The sequence below is a fragment of the Nicotiana tabacum genome, chromosome 17, assembly GCF_000715075.1.
Source record: "Nicotiana tabacum cultivar K326 chromosome 17, ASM71507v2, whole genome shotgun sequence".
NCBI lineage: Eukaryota > Viridiplantae > Streptophyta > Magnoliopsida > Solanales > Solanaceae > Nicotiana > Nicotiana tabacum.
Window position 1 is genome coordinate 151,288,375 of NC_134096.1, and position 20,718 is coordinate 151,309,092.

General features: G+C 39.5%; 1 protein-coding gene across 1 annotated transcript; it reads left to right on the forward strand.

The window, feature by feature from the left end:
* Positions 1-14,781: 14,781 nt before the first annotated feature.
* LOC107810267 (uncharacterized) lies at positions 14,782-20,317 on the forward strand. The gene is made up of 7 exons (XM_016635021.2): positions 14,782-15,120; positions 15,600-15,725; positions 16,454-16,654; positions 17,400-17,496; positions 19,013-19,116; positions 19,566-19,617; positions 19,976-20,317. Exons 1-7 carry the CDS (start codon positions 14,921-14,923, stop codon positions 20,201-20,203), a joined length of 1,008 nt encoding a protein of 335 aa, XP_016490507.1. The 5' UTR covers positions 14,782-14,920; the 3' UTR covers positions 20,204-20,317.
* Positions 20,318-20,718: the final 401 nt, after the last annotated feature.

The following is a 20,718-nucleotide window of genomic DNA, read 5'->3' on the forward strand; positions in this document are numbered from 1 at the left end:
AGAGGGTTCTGCCCTCCCTTGCGATGCATCTCCTCTACCACATGAGCGAACCATTGTGTGCAATGCATAAGGATAAGAGTCAGTTAGATTTGTAAACCATAGGTGCTTGCATAACAATTGTAGTAAAGCAGGCTCAGAAGGGGCAGTGCGAACCGCAAAAAAGTGAGTGCGATCGCAAAATTTTGAGTGCGGCCGCACAGCTCCAAGTTCAGACTACTGGGGTCTCTGATGTTTCATCAGTGCAGACCGCACAAAAATGAGTGTGGCCGCACAAGTCCACTGAGGATTGCACAATTTTGAGTGCGGCCGCACAATTCAAGTACATAATTTTCCTAACTTAGAGAGTTGCGGACCACAAAAAAATATGTGCGGCCGCATAGCTTCTAGTGCGGACCGCACAAAAAAATGAGTACGGTCGCAAAATTCAAAATTCACGGGCCCTTTTTAGGGTTCACGCAATCTGTTTATAATCTAGACTTGGTTTGCACAATTAAACATGGATAACTACTTACCCAGAACCCAATTAACACCGAATATGCTACCCACATGATTGTAAGTAGAAAAAGACCAACTATTGACATTTTAGACATGTTATTAACCCTAAATCAAAGAACAAAACAAAACAAAAGATGAAAAATCTATAGATGGAATTAACATACCAGTTATGAAGATGCAGGTGATGAAATGAGGGACAATTTGATAGCACTGGGGAAATTTACTGTGCTAGTCTAGCTTCAGGGCTCAGAAGATCGAAAAGTGTAAAATGATGAGAGAAGCCCTATTTATACTTTTACCCATGGCCCCCAGATTTTTACCTGAGTGCGGCCGCATAATTTTGATGTAGATCGCACTCCTTACCTGCCTTTGAGAAGTCTCGTTGCGGACAACACAAAAGTGAGTGCGGCCGCAGCATTAGTGCGGACCGAACAAAAATGTGTGCGGCCGCAATTTGTTCAGTATTTTTGACAGGCCAAACTTCAGAGACCATGTATTTTTCATCTCCCAGTTGTGCGACCACACACAAAATTGTGTGGCCGCAAAGTGGCAGTGCGGTCCGCACTTTTGTGATACTTTGCCAAATTTTTCATGCTCAGTTCCTGCAATGCACACCCATTCCTGTATACACTTCAAAACTAGTTAGTACACAACAAAGCCTATCTAATCTAAAGAAGAAAAATAAGAAAAAGAAAGAGACACATGGGTTGCCTCCCTAAGAAGCGCCTGATTTAACGTCGCGGCATGACGCATGTTACCATCAATCACTTGAAATGGAGCAACGCCACAATGTGGGCATCATCAACCTTGCCAAGATAATGTTCGTTGACTCTAAACACCTCATCATTCTTATTTTTCAAATCTAGAGCACCAAAGGGTGTCAAATGTACAACTTCAAATGGGCCACTCCACTTTGATTTCAGCTTTCCCGAAAATATCGGCAATCGAGAGTTGAACAAAAGTACAAGATCACCTTCTTTGAATTCTTTATTTTGGATATAATTGTCATGAAGGTACTTCATCTTGTCCTTATACAAGGATGAACTGGAGTATGCATGGAACCGAAACTCATCAAGTTCATTCAATTGCTCCACCTTAATATTTGCAGCTACATCCCACTCAAGGTTAAGCTTTTTCAACGCCCACATAGCCTTATGATCAAGTTCCACCGGAAGGTGACAAGCCTTCCGAAACAATAACCAATACGAAGACATACCAATTGGTGTGTTGTAAGCTGTTCTATAAGCCCAAAGAGCATCATCAAGTTTGTTCGACCAATCTGTCCGGTTGGCATTCACAGTCTTTGACAGAATACTCTTGATCTCCCGGTTGGAGACTTTAACCCGTCCACTTGCTTGAGGATGATAGGGGGTCGACACTTTGTGAGTGACACCATACTTGGAGAGTAAAGTATCAAAAGCTTTGTTGCAAAAGTGTGATCCCCCATCACTAATGATGGCCCTTGGAGTACCAAACCTTGTGAATATGTTCTTCTTAAAGAAAGCAACCATACTTTGAGCTTCATTGTTGGGCAAAGCCACAACTTCAACCCATTCGGACACGTAATCTACATCTACCAATATATAGGTGACCTTACATAAGCTCACAAATGGGCTCATAAAATCAATGCCCCAAACATAAAAAATATCAATCTCTAGGATAGTGGTGAGAGGCATCTAATTTTTCTTGGAGATCCCACCGGCCTTTGTCATTCATCATAACGCTGAACGAGATTGCTAGCGTCCTTGTAAAGGGCAGGCCAATAGAATCCACATGTTAGCACCTTTGTAGCTATTCTCGCTCCACCATGGTGACCACCATATGGCGAAGTGGCAAGCTTCAAGAATACCCAATTGTTCTTCTTCTGGCACACATCTTCGGATTACACCATCAGTACAAATTTTGAAGAGATATGGCTCATCCCAATAGTAGTCCAGGCAGTCTCGTTTAAGCTTCTTCCTTTGGTTTGAAGAGAGCTCATTCGGAACAATGCCACTCACAAGATAGTTGGCCACATCGGCAAACCATGGCATCCCAGTCATAGAAATGGAAAGGAGTTGTTCGTCAGGAAATGAATCATTGATCTCAAGGCCATCATGTGGCCTTCCCTCCTCCTCCAATCAGGACAAGTGGTCCGCCACTTGATTCTCACTACCCTTGCGATCTTGAATCTCTGGATCAAACTCTTGCAATAGAAGTACCTACCGCATCAACCTTGCCTTAGAGTCTTTTTTTCTCATCCAATAACGAAGTATCGCATGGTCAGTATGAACAATCACCTTTGTACCCATTAGGTACGGGCGAAACTTCTCCATAGCAAAGACAATGGCTAGGAGTTCTTTCTCGGTCACCGTATAGTTGACTTGGGCCTCGTTCATGGTCTTTCCTAGCACAGTAAACCGGATGAAAGATCTTGTTAATTCGTTGCTCCAATACCGCTCTAACCGCCACATCGCTTGCATCATACATGAGCTCAAATGGTAAGCTCCAATTTGGCGCGATGATAATAGGTGTGGTAGTCAACTTATACTTGAGTAGTTCAAATGCCTTCATTGAAAAGGAAATTGGCATCTTTCTCCAAGAGTTTGCACAAGGGGTTTACCACCTTAGCAAAGTCCTTGATGAATCGGCGGTAAAACCCCGCATGACCTAGAAAGCTCCTCACTCCCTTCACGGAAGTAGGGGAGGGAGTTTGGATATCACTTCAATTTTTGCTTTATCAACCTCAATACCATTCTTGGAAATCTTGTGACCGAGGACAATGCCCTCCTCGATCATAAAGTGACGCTTCTCCCAATTCAACACCAAGTTAGTTTCCTCACAACGTGCCAATACCTTATCCAAGTTATCCAAGCACTCTTCAAAGGAATTCCCCACGATAGAAAAATCATCCATGAAAACCTCGAGAAAGTCTTCCACCATATCGGTGAAGATGGCCATCATGCACCATTGAAAAGTTATCGGTGCATTGCATAACCCGAATAGCATCCGCGAGAATGCGAAAGTGCCATAGGGACAAGTGAAAGTGGTCTTCTCTTTGTCTTCAGGAGCAATAAGAATCTGGTTATACCCAGAATATCCATCAAGGAAGCAATAATAAACACGTCCGGCTAACCTATCTAATATTTGATCAAGAAAGGGAAGCAAAAAATGGTCTTTCCGAGAAACTTTGTTGAGCTTCCTATAATCCATGCACATTCTCCACCCGGTGACAGTTCTTGTGGGGATCAATTCATTTTTGTCATTTGTTATCATAGTCATGCCCCCTTTCTTTGGGACACATTGCACCGACGAGGTCCACGAACTATCGGAAATGGGGTAAACCACCCCAGCATCCAACCATTTGATGATCTCTTTCTTTACTACCTCTTGCATGACCTCATTCAATCGTCTTTGATGTTCCACAGAGGGTTTGGCATCCTCCTCCAAAATGATTTTGTGTATGAAAAAGGCGGGGCTTATACCCCGAATATCTGCCAATGTCCAACCTATTGCTTTCTTCCTCCTTTGGAGCACCTCAAGGGTGAAATCTACCTGCACGTTAGTTAAGCACGAGGAAAGAATAACATGCAAAATGGAACAAGGGCCTAGAAACTCATACCTGAGGTGTGAAGGCAAAGGCTTTAACTCCAAGGTGGGAGGCTCCTCGATTGAGGGCTTTGTTGGTGGAGTCTTCTGGTTTTCGAGATCCAAGGAAAGTTTTCGGGGCTCATAAGTATATGATCCCATTCCTTGTAAAGTATAGACATAATCTACAAAGCCTTCCTTCTCATCCTCATCATGATTCAACAACACAGATTCCAAGGTATCTTCAATATTTATCACAACACTTGTGTCATCAACAATTACTTCGGTCACAAGATCCATGAACGAACACACTTCGTTGCTATTTGGCTGCCCCATTGATTTACAAATATGGAACACCACTTTTTCATCGCCCACTCGGAAGGTGAGCTCGACAGCTTCCATATCAACTAAGGCCTTCCCTGTAGCAAGGAAAGGTCTCCCCAAAATGATTGGCACCTCGTAGTCAACCTCACAATCAAGTATCACAAAATATGCGGGAAGGATGAACTTGTCGACCCGAACTAACACATCACCAATTATCCCTAATGGCTTTGTCATTGTCCGATCCGCCATTTTCAACCTCATGGATGTGGGTCTTGGTTGCCCAATCCCCAATGTTTTGAACACAGAATAGGGCATCAAGTTAATGCTTGCCCCCAAGTCACATAAAGCTTTGGCGAAATCGGCACTCCCAATAGTACACAGGATTGTGAAAGCACCGGGGTCTTCCAACTTTGGAGCCATGGAGTGTATAACTTGATGTGTCATTTTGATCGTTTCACAGTTCATTGTTCTTTTCTTTGTTACCAAATCCTTCATGAACTTGGCATATCCCGACATTTGTTCTAAGGCTTCAACCAACGGCACATTTATGGACAAACTTTTCATCATATCAATGAATTTCTTGAATTGATTCTCATTGTGTTGCTTTGCAAATCTTTGAGGGTATGGAGGAGGAGTCCTTGGCATTGTTGCCTTAGCCTTTGGCACTACCGGCTCCGGCATGTCAATCACGTGTTCCCTAGACGGGTTCACATCTTCTTGTGTCTCCTCCACATTTTCTTCAATATCAATCCTCGCTTCTTCATTAGCTTGAATATCATTGCTTGGCTCATCATCATCTTGCCCCAACACATCATCACCCACGTGTCTTCTTTGGTTTGAGGTACTAGCAACTCCACCTCTCCCACTTCTTATTGTCACAGCCATTGCATGCCCCGTATTCCCACCTTTCGGGTTCACCACCGTATCACTAGCTAGTGCCCCCTTTGGACGAGTATTTAAAGCTTGAGAAATTTGGCCAAGTTGAACCTCCAAGTTGCGGATAGAAGTGTTGTGGGAGGCTAATTGGGCATCGGAGTCAGTGTTTTTCTCCATCATTTGCTTAAACATGTTTTCAATCCATCCCATTTCACTATTAGAAGAACTAGAACCTTGTGACGGATATGGAGGCGGGTTATTTGGTTGTTGATACATCGGGGGTCTCTGAAAGCCCGACCCCCGATTTCCTTGATTGCTATTGTTCCAACCCCCTTGATTATTATTGTCTCCACAATTGCTTTGATTGTTGCCACCCTAATTGCCTTGATTATTTCCTCCCCAATTGCCTTGATTACCTTGATTACCCCAATTGCTTTGATTATTGTTGTTGCCACCACTTCAATTTCCTTGGTGGCCTTGATTGTTTCAATTTTCTTGGTTTCCTTGTGATCTCCATTGTTGTTGATTTGGAGCATTACTTCTTTGACCTTGATAATTGTTGACATATTGAACCTTTTCATCTTGCTCATCATATGAATCATCTTGATTATACCCACTATTACTTTGCTCAAATTATTCCAGATGGTTTTGTACTTGTTGACCTCGTTGCTGTCTCTTGTTTACCATCACGTTCACCCCTTCCATAGCATTCACCTGTTTCGGCCCTTGAACCTGTTGAAGCTGAGCCTTGGCCAATTGATTCATGGTGGTTGTCAACCACTACTAGAAATACATGGTTGTCCCACGGCAAAATCAACGGGAAATTAGTGGGAAAATTAAGTTTTCACACCGCATTCCCACCGAAACGGATCACCCGAAAAAGTCATAGTGGGAAAAAACTTCCCAGATAAGTAGTGAGAAGTTTCCCACAATTTTCCCAGCGAAGATTTAATAGAAAAAATAATAAAATTTCCCACCAACAATCCGTGGGAAGTATTATTAGTAATTTTTATTATTTTAATATATTAGCCAGGGAAGTGGTGGGAAAAATGAATGTAATGAAAACAAAAGTATGAACTTTCCCACCGATATCAGTGAGAATCATGCAAGATCTGTAACCAAAAGGACGAACCTTCCCACGAATTCAGTGAGAAGTCTGAAAAATATTTTTGTGCATTGTGCTGCTTTTTTATACTGCACCACCTACCAAACAAAATATACAACCACCAACAACAAGCCTAAATACAATTAAACATTCACATACAAAATTCAGCATTGATTCCGATCTATTTCATAAACATCCAACCAAAATAGAAATACAATAATGCAACCAAACACTCAAATAAAAAATTCAGCATTCAATCTTATCCAATTGAATGAACTTCTCAAACGATTGTTTGAAATTTCGCAAGTCCATATAACTCCCCTGGGATGGTTGGATTGGCTTTCCTTGATCATCGGTTGGTTGGCTTTCAATGAACTCCTCCAACGATGGTTTGAAAGTATTCTGCAAACAAGTTACAACTTTTATATGAAAGGAAAAGCTTTGAGGCTTCATAAAGCTAAATCAAGTTCAAAATCTAATAATAATCCTCTAACATTTGATTTTACATGAGTGAATATGATATTACCTTTGATTTTACATGAGTGAAATCTCCTTGGACAAGAATGAGATGTACTATAATAGGAATGAGAGTGAAAATGAAACGAAAGAAGAAGGGATGTACTATAATAGGAAAGATATTCCTACTGATTCACTCGGAATATTTGTGGGAATTGTTTCATTAAATTTATTTTTTTTGTGAAATATTTTTAACCTCGCGGGTTTTTTGGACCAAAATTTTTAATTTCTCACTACATCTGTGGGAAGATTAAAATATTTTTTTATCTTTAGATTCCCACCGTTTCACTGGAAAGAGTTTAATAATTTTATATAGTAATTTTTCTAATGTATTTTCCATTGATTTGGTGGGAAACAAATTGCACACTTTTTTGCGCCAAATAATTTCCATCTATAGACTGTGGGAACGTTTTAAAAAAAAGGTAAAAGAAAACCCTTCCATTTCCCACTGCATCTGTGGGAATATTAAAATATTTTTTTTATCTTTAGATTCCCACCGTTTTCATTGGGAAAGGTTTAACAATTTTATATAGTAATTTTTCTAATGTATTTCCCACTGATTCGGTGGGAAACAAATTGTATTCCCACTGATTCGGTGGGAAACAAATTGCACATTTTTTTGCGCCAAATAATTCCCACCTATAGTCTGTGGGAACGTTTTAAAAAAAAAAGGTAAAAGAAAACCCATCCATTTCCCACTGAGTTTTTCTAAATTACAGTGGGAACTGCCCCTCATAATATATCTGTGGGAAGTTTTTCTGGGAAATTTGCATTTTTCTAGTAGAACTCCGCAATAGCTTGTCCATGATCATGTAGCTCCTTGTGCAGGTGAATAACATTTGGGTCACCCTGAGGAACATTGGCTCTACTTTGCCACGCCGAAGAGGTGTCCGCCATCTCATCCAAGGTTTCACAAGCTTCAGAATAAGGCATGTTTGTGAAGTTACCCCCAACGAGTTGATTTACCACACATTGATTTGTTGTGTTGATCCCCCCGTAGAAAGTCTGTTGGATCATGGCCTCGGTCATATCATTGTTAGGGCATTCTTTGACCATTGTACGATATCTTTCCCAAATCTCATGCAATGGCTCATTGGGCTCTTGTTTGAAAGCTAGAATTCCATCCCTTAGTGTAGCTATGTGCCTCGGAGAGAAGGATTTGGCAATGAACTTCTCGGCCAACTCATCCCAAGTGTGGATGGAATGATTGGGCAATCTCTCTAACCAGTCCAAAGCCTTTCCCCGTAGAGAAAAGGGAAACAGTCTTAACCGAACTGCATCCTCAGAGATATTTATTTGCTTGCTCCCCCAACAAGTATCGACGAAACCCTTGAGATGCTTGTAGGCATTTTGGTGTGGAGCTCCGATGAAGAAACCCCGCTGCTCAAGCAGTGTAAGCATCACGTTGGTTATTTGGAAGTTGCCCGCCCTAATCCGGGGCGGGACTATTGCACTTGCATAGCCCTCGTTCGGCAACACCCGGTGCACTGCTTTTGGTGAAGGTGGGGGAGGGTTTGAGACATTATCATTAGGCGGTCGGCCTTGCCTGTTTACTTGAGGCTCGGGATGAACCTCATCCACTTGATCATCATTTACCTCTTCCCCCAATGGTAAATTTCCGAGGGGCTCGTTGTTAAGGCCATTTTGTACCTAAAAGCAATTCACAAACAAAATTAATGACTCGGAAGGAAAGAAAGACAAAACACACAAATGCCTAGATATATAGCTAAATCCATTTAACTCCCCGCCAACGACGCCAAAAATTAATCTCGGCCAAACCCACACCATAATTTAGTAGTGAGGCGGTCAAGGCAATAATAAACCCAACGAAGTTCGGGATCGAATCCACAGGGAGTTAACATATGGGATTATGTGTATATCTAAGTTAATTACAAGTTTTGACTCCAATTACACTTCCACAAACTTAATTGGTGTTCTACTTTTACTTTACTCTATTATTTGCAAGTATAAAACTAAGGACAATATTTTTGATTTTGAGTTTTTTAAATGATTAAAAGGGACTAGGGTCGTGACTTCTACCTAGGTGGTTGTCTAATAGGATGTAAACTCCAAGAAAAATTTGATTAGTTGAGGTCGTGATGTAGCAATCATATTCGGGTACTCACTCTATACCTCTTTGTAGTTTGAGTGATTTTGTCCAATTTGGCTTTCTCAAGCCCAATTGGGTATTTGTACAATACAAGTGATATTAGCTCAAGTCGGGTATTACTATCTCTAGGTTTAACCCTTTAATTGGGGCTATCAATTTCTTGAATTCACCCCAATTTCTTGTTAGCCAAGTTTTTCTAGACTTAGTCTCTCTTTCTCAAGTAGAGGCTAAGTCAAATAGGCATGAATCAATGTTTGCAACCATTGATTCTAGGGTTCAATCATGAACAAGGCTAAATCTCACTAACTCAATAAAAAATAAGCCCTAAATTAAACACCCATCAAATACCCACACTAGGGTTGGGTCACAACCCTAGCTAAAGATTTAGCTACTCATGAAAAGTACAGAAATCAAAGAAGAAACTAAGATAGAATGCATAATAATTGATTAGACAAAGAAAATCTAATGTTAAGAAGTTAATCTAGTACAAAATTACTCAATACGCTAAAGAAAAAGGCCCATGTGCACTTCTGAAAACTCATTTTTTCCTAAAAATGACAAAAAGATTTATTTATACTAAGCTGCAAATATCTGATAAAAATGCCCCTACGAAGGTTGTGATGCCGCATAATTCTGGTGCGATCCACACAATTATCGTGCGGTACGCATTCTTGGGAACTTGGGCTTGGAACTTGGGGGCTTCTGCGGTCCGCATAAAAATGGATGCGGCCGCACAAAACTGCAGCGGTCCGCACTCCTTGCTTTTTTGGACTTGACACAGCTCTCTGATTTTTCAACTTTGCGGACCGCATAATAATGAATGTGGCCACACTTGGCCTCCTACGGCCGCACAATTTCGGTGCGGTCTGCATGCCTTTAGCTGGCCCAAAAACTACTCTCTGAATCTCCCCTTTGCGGCCGCACTAGAATTGTGCGGTCCGCACTGCTTGTCTTTTTGCCCTGTTTTGGTTCTTGTTCACTTTTGACTCCTTTATGAGTTGATTTTGACTTCTTTGGCTTGTGTCCTAATATTCCTGCAAGTAAGCACATTTTGTTAGTTTTCGGGAATGCCTTTAAGCATTTTTGAGCTAAATCACAAGTAAAAGAGAGTAAATAATTGGTCACAATCCCCATTTATCACTTGTCATGTCAAGATGGGACCAAGTGAAACAATCTATGTTAGCTATAATAAATTGAATAAGCTTTTTCCTGAGCTAGGGATTTAACCCCGTGCCCAGATATACCTTTCGTTCTGGCAGATGTTCGATTGATATTATTTGCTCCAGCTCTTCGACCGTTGATTTGGTAGTGTCGGAATCATCGGGGACTATGAAGGATCGAGGGACCCCATAATCATCATCTTCGTCAGACTCCCGCTTCTCTTGTTGGGTCGAGGCCGGCGTTTGTGATTGCTATTTGGTCTCCTATTTTCCCTTCGAATTTGATCCTTTTTGTCGATGAGAGTGACGATATCATAATCACTTTGTCGACGGCAAACATTTTCTTTGCGGCGGGTTGCTCCCCGTAGATTGTTTTGATTCCCTATGGTGTTGGGAATTTTTGAACTCGGTGAAGGGTCGAGGGTACTGCTCTCATATTGTGGATCTATGGTCTCCCGAATAGGCCGTTATACCTCATGTCGCCCTCGATCACGTGGAACTTCGTTTCTTGGATGGTCCCGACCATATTTACTGGTAAAGATATCTTGCCCTTAGTAGTTTCATATGCCATGTTGAATCCGTTTAGTACTAGGGTCGCGAGCATAACCTGGTCCTGTAGACCGAGTTGCTCTACGACCCTCGATCGAATGATGTTGGCCGAACTACTTGGATCAATTAACACACGCTTAACTTAAGTCTTATTCCTGAGTATAGATATTACCAGTGCATCGTTATGGGGCAGCATGATTCCTTCTACGTCTTCGTCATTGAAGTACAAGGTTCATTTCGGTATGTAATCATGAGCCCGAGATCGCTTCTCCCTTACGATCGACACCTTAGTACGTTTAAACACTGGCCCTTGGGGAACATCGATCCCTCCGATAATCATGTGAATAATGTGTTGCGGTTATTCTTGCTCATTTTGTCTATTGAACTCTCTATTTTTGAAGTAATTCTTGGCCCGATCACTTAAAAACTCCCGAAGGTGCCCTTCATTGAATAACCGGGCTACTTCTTCTCTCAACTACCTGCAATCTTCCGTTCTGTGGCCATGGGTGCCATGATACTTGCATACTTGATTAGGATTTCTCTGGGCTGGATCGGTCTGCAGAGGTCGAGGCCATTTAGTATCTTTGATGTGTCCGATAGATGATACGATGGCGGATGCATCAATATTGAAGTTATACTCCGACAATCACGGTGCTTCCTTAGGTCCGGTATGCCTGTCGAAACCATTCTTGCTCATCAGCCCTCAAAAGCCTTGGCCTCGATCACTTCTCCTCTGACCTCGTACGGAGTTGTGCCCATGTCCGTTGCCCTTATAATCTCTATTATACGGCTGGTATCGATCCCTGTTCAACCTTGGTTCTCGATCGATGTTTCTTTTAGTAACGGATCCAGAAGGAGCCCTCAGCTGGTCATCTTCGACTCAAATCTTTGATTGGTATCGATTATGTATATCGGCCCAGGTAACAGCCGGGTACTCAATCAAGTTTTGCTTCAATTGCTGTGAAGCCATTGAGCTTTGTTCATTTAGTCCTTGAGTGAAAGCTTGAACGGTCCAATCGTCTGTGACCGATGCTAGATCCATTCGTTCCATTTGGAAACGAGATACAAACTCTCTCGGCATCTCGTTCTCTTTTTGCTTTACCTTGAAAAGGTCCGACTTTCTAGTCTCGACCTTTATGGCTCCGACGTGTGCTTTTGCAAAAGAATTTACAAGCATGACAAAATAATTGATAGAGTTAGGTGGTAAATTATGATACCATATCATTGCTCCCTTTGACAGGGTTTCCCCGAATTTCTTTAGTAATACAGATTCGATCTCGTCGTCCTCTAGATCATTCCCTTTGATGGCACACGTGTAAGAGGTGACATGCTCGTTGGGGTCGGTCGTTCCATTATACTTAGGAATCTCGGGCATGCGAAACTTCTTGGGGATCGGTTTGGGAGCTGTGCTCGAGGGGAAATGCTTTTGTACAGACTTTTGGGAATCCAAACCCTTCAATATTGGTGGTGCTCCCGAGATCTGAAGAGGTGACACTTTCTTGTCGTTTGCTTTGATCCTTTTCCCCCTAATTATATCCGCTTTGTCAGTTCCTCGAGCATCTTTATAATTTCGGGGTTAGTCCTCGATTCATGTTCATTTGACCTTACCACAACTAGCCCCGTTCTGTGGTTGACTTCTTGGGGTGGACCGGGCTCAGTCCTGCTCGGTGCCAGGGTTTGGCTCTGCGACTGAGCTATCACCAATTGTTGAGCTTGCAGCATTTCGAAGATCATACGCAGGTTGATCCCGTCTTCTCTAATATTTTGGGTATTTCGAACTGCAGTTCGAATTCCACTATAGATGTTATTTTCGGAACCGGAATGTTGGTTCGCTTCGATGGCCACATGAGAATTAACATCAATCGGATCCACGACCCGAGTTTCAATGGGGTCAGCCGGTGGCCTTTCATCCCTGGGCGTTCTGTTGTTATTCTCCACTTGATGGCCAGATTCGTTGTCGATATGTAGGGGTATTAATTAAGAGTTCGTCATTTTTAGCCTGAAATCAAAGATACTTCCAAGAACAAACGTAAAATAGTGTGTTTTACAGAGATTTGTATCAAATAACCACTATTATCCTTAGCCCCACGGTGGGTGCCAAATTGTTTACCCGAAAAATGGATAACAATTGAATCTATATGCGGTTCTAAGGATACGTAGTATAACTTGGTACAAATTGAAAAAATATATAAATGAATATCGAAATTAACTGTAAAAGAAATGAATGCAAACCGAATGAATTAATTAGCCTAGGCTTTCAAGTTTGATCACCCTCAAATTGAATAGAGAGTAACGAATACAAGAGCAAAGTAACTCAATATCAAAATCAGAAGAAAAGGCAGTATATTGCTTTATATTCTATGAATCTGAATCTGTATGTGTCTGCGAATGTGAATGTATATCTCCTTTTACAAATAACCAGACCCTCCTTTATATAGTAGGGAAGTCCTATTCTTAATATCATATTTTAAATACAATAAGGAATCCCATGATAGATTAATTAATTGGCATCTCATTGATATGCGCAGTGATTTCTGCCGAGATTCTCGCCCTATTGCGGTTATTCCGGCTTTCTAGTTTTTGGCTCGATAAGTTTTCCTTGATCTCGGACGATCTGGACTTCGATCAGTCTCTATTTTGCTCAGTCTCGATCTTGGCCAATCTCGATCTTGATCGGTCTCTATTTTGCTTGACCTCGATCTTGGCCGATCTCGATCTTGATTGGTCTCTGGGTCTCGAGCTCGGCTACCTAACTTCGCATCATGGCTCGATATTATACAAAGTTGAACCTTGGTCTATCATGTTCCAATCTCGATTAGTCATACGAAGGGCATACTCGGTTTTGACCGTATACAATATTATCAACACTTAAACGGAGTCGAGCGATACAATTAACATTTAGAGGAAACTACATAAGACATGAAGTAAAGTTCATAGTCGACATTTCGAACAATGAACCGAAAATTAGTGCTAATATTTTTAGAAATAGCTAAGTGGTCAAAAGCAAAGGTGGAGCCAGGAATTGAAGGCGACAGATCGATGTCATATTTTTTTTAATGTACACATTGTTTTGACTATAAAATTTGTTCGAAACATATATACGGTTCGATTCGTTGTTCCGAATTTATTCAGGTCAACTTAAATATTTGATTTACAAATATAAAAATTACATCTTTTAAGTCAGGAAACAAATATAATCAATATTTTCAACAAGAATTACATCTCTATTATTCACAACACTAGTAAAAATAAAATTTTGACAAGGGCAATTACATCCGTTCCAACACTTAATCACTAGGACAATTACATCTTTTCCAACACATAAAAAATATATTTTCACTTGTATATCTTTGAATTTGATATCGATCCAAAATTCTCATCGAGACTCAAGTTTTTTAGTTTTGAAAGATGGAAACTCACATATTTGAGATTAAGAGCAAAACTCATTTACCCACACCAATTTACATTAATTTACTTTGGTTAAATGATAAATTAATACGAGAATGTGTATTTATTAACTATAGTTTAGTGTTAAGCATATTTGTGAATACATGTATTATGTTTATTAAATTGACGGAAACACCTGTTGGAGGTAAGTATTTACCTTGGGCCATGAGCCATACGCAGGAAAAACTTGCAAAATATCTTCCTAACGATGGCACCTTTGCCTAGTTTAAGATTGGCCGTGACAAAATTAATTATTTAACCTTGTTTAAGACCATATTTTCGACAGTAACATTACAAGTATAAAGTTCAATGGCCTTTGACCATTGTTATCCTGTTGACTATTAGATAATTTGCAAGCTTTTGTACAATATTTAAGTTGAAATTGAAAAGAAAACAAAATATGGAAATGAAGTTAAATTCTCTTACTGATAACTTATATTTCACTTGAAAATTTTCACCCAAGGACAAGAATAAAAATTTATATTTATAAAAACTGATTATTACAAATAGTGTAATCAAATGAGCATATTTCCACGTAAACTATGTAAAGAAACAAAATGAACCAAAAATAATGAAACGAAAAGCGATTGGCGTAAAGAGACAAAATTATCCCTACGTCCGACGTGGTGGCACGCTTGCATCAGATGTCATTTCCATATTTGTCAACTCCTCAAACGTACTTCACACTCCTCTGTCTCTCCCCACTTTGCCAATTCTTTAATTTGCTCCTCTTTAGGGTTTTGCTTCTCGAATTCGATTCATCATACGTATATGGCCGGAATGAGACTGTTGCCGGAGGACTCCGACGTCACGCAACTCCGACCACCGGCAGCAGCCGACCTGATTTCCGACGACGACCGCTCCGTGGCGGCCGACTCTTGGTCCATAAAGAGCGAGTACGGAAGTACTCTCGATGATGAGCAGCGCCATGCTGATGCTACTGAAGCTCTCAATTACCGAGCCGAGTACAGGTTCTTATATATAGAGACTATAACTTTACCCGTAATGTTGAAGTTGTTACTGGTATAAATTATGATTTATCTAGTGGAAAAATATTAGGTCAACGGTTAATTTGACAGAGGAAAAAAATCTCGAATAGTTTAACCAATTTGACTAATTGAAAGTTGTATGAAATTTATAGTATAAACTAATACTGTTAGTTGAATGGTGTCAATTATTTGGTTATGTCCTAAACTGAAAGAAGTGTCATAGTATAAATTAGGGTGGAACTAACGACATTGAACCTTGAATTAAGGCATAATTTTATCTATTATGATTTGTTTTGCTTTATCCATTATTGAGCTAGAGAATTCTAAGGTAAAGCAGTAGCCAGACTGTATTTTTTTCATATGTTTCGGCCTCTGTATATAGTTGCAAGAAGAGATTATCCATTACAAACACGGCAATGGTTTATGAAGCTTTGATTGTTTTTATTTTTGTATATGAGCAGTTCTGACAAGGATGAGCAGGATGGTGAAGCAGTTTCCTCAATGCTTGGTTTCCAAAGCTATTGGGATTCTGCTTATGCTGATGAATTGGCAAACTTTCGTGAGCATGGCCATGCTGGTGAAGTTTGGTATGGATTAGCACGACGACAGCTTGCATCTTTTCCTTTTTTCATCTATCCATTTAAGTATTATGTTATCTTCATTCCTTCCATTGTGACACTATCTATCAATCAATCAATCAACTATCCATCAATCCAGAATAAAGTAGGGTTGTCTATATGAATCATTTGGAACTATTCCACTCCAGCTTGATCCAATCTTTAGAGCTCAACAGTTCTTATGAATTTGGTAAACCAAAACTCAGTCAAGTTTTTGAAAATAGTAAAACTCTATGCAAAGTTATGGTCGCAGTATCTTTCTTTTGATCCTAGCTATCAGATAATATGTTGCTTTTGGTTCTTAAGTTTGAAGAATTCTAAGAAATGCTTCCCCTCTGCGCTCTATAACTTCTCTACCAAGCAAGTCATACAGTATTTGTTTCAGTGTGTGGATCACTAGTGGAAACTCATAGTAACTGAGAGAATGAACGGGTATTTCATAACTAGAGTTTTTATGTATAGAAGATCTACAGCATGGCACTTTGATGATTGGCTGGAGTAAGATCTAGATTTAGCTCTTTATGATATTTTTATTCCAATCATAGAGAATAATTAATTTTTCAGGTCTTGCTTTCTTCCTTTTAGGCTTTTACGTTCCAACCCCCTAAATGATAACCAGGAAAATAAGTGAGAGGGTGGTGCTTGCATATTGGTCAAAGAGATATTTTAATGTGTATATTTTTGCTGTATTTGCATAGGTTTGGTGGCAATGTCATGGAAATTGTTGCCTCTTGGACCAAAGGTTTGTGCATGGACATTTGCCAGGGCCACTTGCCAAATCACGCAGCTGATGCCAATTCTGAGCCAGTTGTGCAGCGTGAGAAGGACTTGTCTGGTTGGAGTGTGCTTGATATTGGTACTGGCAATGGACTGCTTCTCCAAGAGCTTGCTAAACAAGGGTAAATTTAATTTTTTTTGCTAGCAATACATCTATAGCCAGCTATTTGCTTCGTTTGTCATTTTGTAACCAATAGATGAGCTTTCTTGTCCTAGATGCTTTTGATGCATATTCTCTATAACCTGTTAAAGAGCCATACTGTCACGGTGAAAACTTTTGTGAATTACCTAGTTCATAGGGTATTAAACAGTTGTCATGAAGGTTTCTGTATGTTTGTGCATGATTTAGCAACTTGACGCTTACACTAAAGTGCCAATTAAGCTAGGTGAAGCGCACAACTTAAGATTCACCAAGCTTCAGGGCTTAAGCGCGCTTTAAGCAAGTCTTTAACAACACTTCTGGAAGATGAAAAATAAAAGATAAATGTATAACTTTAAAATCTTAAAGAAAGAGAGAGATTATGCATATAACTATGGTAGTTGTACCTAGATAACAGATTGAGTAGTTAATTTAGCATGTCCATCCCTGTGGCTCGGTGGGGAAAATGGAAGTGATCTAGTGGCCAACATCTATGTACCTCTTGTGGTTAATATAGTTTAGGAGATTATATGGCTTTCTTATCACACATTTACACCTACATCTTTTCGCTTCTATTAGAAGTGCCCAGGTCTTATTATATTAAGAACCTATCATTGTTTTAGCAGTACTTTAATCAATTTTAGTCTTAAACATTCTCGGTGTGTGTGGGTCGGAGGGGGAGAATCCGAAGATTATTACTTACTAATACACATTACATATGGCGTTAGGTTCTCTGATCTCACTGGAACTGACTATAGTGAAGGAGCAGTTGACCTTGCACAAAGCCTTGCTGATCGTGATGGTTTCACCAATGTCAAGTTCTTGGTAAAAATTTACCTTTGTCTTTTATTAATTAAGCAAATTTGTGATGTATACCAGTGTTGTAAATAGCGAGCGCTACAGCGCTAATAGTGTGTAGCGACGCGAGGCGAGACATCATCGCTATTTTGGTCTGTTGTGTTGCGAGGAAGAAAAGGCGAGCGCCTCTGCCTGTGTAGCGAGAGGCGCTGCGAGGTGAGAGGCGCTGCGAGGCTTCGCTTTTTGAATAAAACGGAAGAAAAGGCAGCATTAATATTAAAACACAAAATTAGGGCTTGGGTTTCACTTTTCTCCTTCAGCGACGAGCAGCGACCTTCTTCTTCTCCTTCAGCGATCTTCTTCTTCTTCTTCCATCATCAGCCATCATCACCAGGTATGTTACTTTCTTTTCTTTTCTTCTTCTTATCCTTTTTTCTTCTACTTTCTTCTTCTTCTATTTCAGCAGCGACTTCTTCTTTTTTCTTTTTCTTCTTCTTTCTTCTTTCTTCAATCATTCAATAATCAGCTCTTTCTTCTTTCTTTCTTCATTTTTCTTCTTCTTTCTTTGCTGATTTCCAGAGGCAGTAGCCTTTTTTTTTTGCTCTGTTTTTCTTCTTCTTTCTTTGCTGTTAGTTTCTTCATTTTTCTTCTTCTTTCTTTGCTGTTTTCCAGAGGCAGTAGCCTTTTTTTTTTTGGCTCTGTTTTTCTTTCTTCTTTCTTTGCTGTTTTTCCAGAGGCAACAACCTTTTTTTTGTTTGCTCTGTTTTTTCAATTATAGAATTATAGTCTTATACTTATATACTTAGTTTATGAATCTACTATGAGTCTATGACTATCTATTGAGTCTTTAATTTTTGAATGATATATTTATTAATATATTATTGTTATTGAGTTTTCAGTTATATGTATATAATATTTTATGTTTTTGTATAAATTGTCGCTTCACATCAAAAAGGCGAGCGCTTCGCTGCGCGCCTCTCGCCTCAGTGAAGCGGGTCCTCGTCGCTATTTGTCGCCGCACGCTATCCAATACACTGATGTATACACAGCAGCATCTGAATCCAGTACGAAAAAAGAAAAGGAAAACCAGTGCTTCTTTTTGTTGTATTCAAAATCTTGTGGTGAATAACTGCTTTTCTATTATCTTCTTTATGTTAAGCGGTCTCTATTATTTTTCATTGTTGGTTACATTCAGGTGGCTAGATATACAGATAGTAGCAAGTTTAAATCATCTTTACTTGTGAATGTTTCCCCATACTCCTGACATTTCCATCAATACTGTGTCCGCACGCAATGAAACGTTTATTAAGTTCCTGCACTGGAAGATATAGCACTGATTATACATGTTCGGTGATCAAGAGTACAAACATTGTGCTAACTTAAACGCGGAATTTTTGCGTAGGGAAGAACCTTCCATAACAATTGCAATCGGGATCTTATTAATTTTGTGCTCTTGTCATGTGTGCTTCTTTATCTGGTGCTCTCTTTGCTGGAGATTGGCTTCTTCTTTTTCGTGGTTAAACAAATTTCTACTGGCTAACAGGTTGATGACATTCTTGAGACAAAATTGGATAAAAGGTTTCAGCTAGTTATGGATAAGGGGACCTTAGATGCCATTGGATTGCATCCTGATGGTCCTATCAAAAGGTAGAATCATGTATGTTGCATGTATGTTACATGTGTCTTGTTTTTATCTTTCATGTCCTAAAACGCTCTTTACTCTTGGTACCTCCCTCTAATGGCCTAGACTGTTAGTCACTCTCAATCAAATAAATAAATAGAAGTGTCTTCTTCAAGAGTTGAATTGATGACACAATTTAGTACGGTACCCAAGTAGGCAGAGATTCTGAGTTTTAAGTATTAGTGCCACCCATCATTCATGTATTACCGTCCGCCAACAAAAGTATTTTCACGTGTTTGGCTCAAGACCTAAAATCACTAAATAAATAAATGTCCTCTCTAAAAGTTTTTAACTCCTTAATGAGCATATTTATTTGTCTCCTTTGGTCCCCTTTCATATAGTTAAGGTGTTCCCTGATTCTTATACATACAACAATGCTACGTTTCTATCTGACGTTATTCTATGGTCATTTCAGGATTATGTACTGGGACTCTGTTTCAAGGCTTGTTGCTCCTGGTGGATTATTGGTGAGCTCCTCTGACTTCTGTCCTATTTATAGTTTTATTCAGTGCAATCATTTCTCTAATTAATCAATTACTATAATTTGATAGTAACCCAGGACCCCATCAAAATCCAAAAGAACAGATGCAGGGACATTGTAGTGACCACTAATGTTGGACTTACATTCCCATTAGAAACATTGATAAGTTAACATCCTATAGTTTTATCGACTTTTCTGGGTATTAATTGAATGTTTGCGACTTGATTGTTTCTAATATAATGGCGTACAAGATTATCTATTTATTTGTGAATGGGAATTCATCATGATCTTCCAAAATTATCTATCTTTGTCTGCTCTTTTACCTGACTGGTAACCTCTTGTAGGTAATTACATCATGTAACAGTACAAAAGATGAATTGGTAGAAGAAGTGGATACGCTCAATCAAAGAAGGAATGCTGCTTATCAACAACCAGGAGCAGTTGGTGACCGAGAAGCTTCAGTAGATTCTCCTCCATTCCGCTATCTTGATCATGTTCGCACCTATCCTACCTTCTCTTTTGGAGGATCTGTAGGCTCACGTGTAGCGACTGTAGCATTCCTAAGGAACTAGGGGAGGTCATTGGTCGGTTTGGTACTATTTTGAAAGATTGTATTTTCGGTTTTCGTTTTAAAAATATGTTATACCAATACCATATCGAAATAAATTTGGTATGGTTCGGTTTATTAATTTTACAGTTTTGGTTTGTGCTGTTTGATGACCTCGGTATTCCTCTTTAAAGTTATATTTCTATGAACAAAACTTGTAATTGTGATTCATAAAATTGACTTTATAAACTCACGCAAAAAAGAAAACAAAAATGAAACAGAACAATTTAAACCAAATGTTAATGATGTTTTAATTTAAAACAAGACTTTCGGTTTTTGCTTGGAAAGAAAAGTGAAGAAAAAAACACATATATAGTAGTATGTTTTTGGCTAAGCTTATAAGCTGGTCATATTGGCTTATAAGTATATATATATATATATATATATATATATATATATATATATATATATATATATATATATATATATATATATATTTTGCTATATTACCTATAAAGCCATAAGTTGGTTTGACCAAAA

Excerpts from the sequence above, each read along its gene's own strand:
- LOC107810267 (XM_016635021.2), top strand. The coding sequence starts at position 14,921 with ATGGCCGGAATGAGACTGTTGCCGGAGGACTCCGACGTCACGCAACTC. Across the intron at positions 15,726-16,453 it reads GGCCATGCTGGTGAAGTTTG|GTTTGGTGGCAATGTCATGG; the intron begins GTATGGATTAGC and ends GTATTTGCATAG. Across the intron at positions 17,497-19,012 it reads TCACCAATGTCAAGTTCTTG|GTTGATGACATTCTTGAGAC; the intron begins GTAAAAATTTAC and ends ACTGGCTAACAG.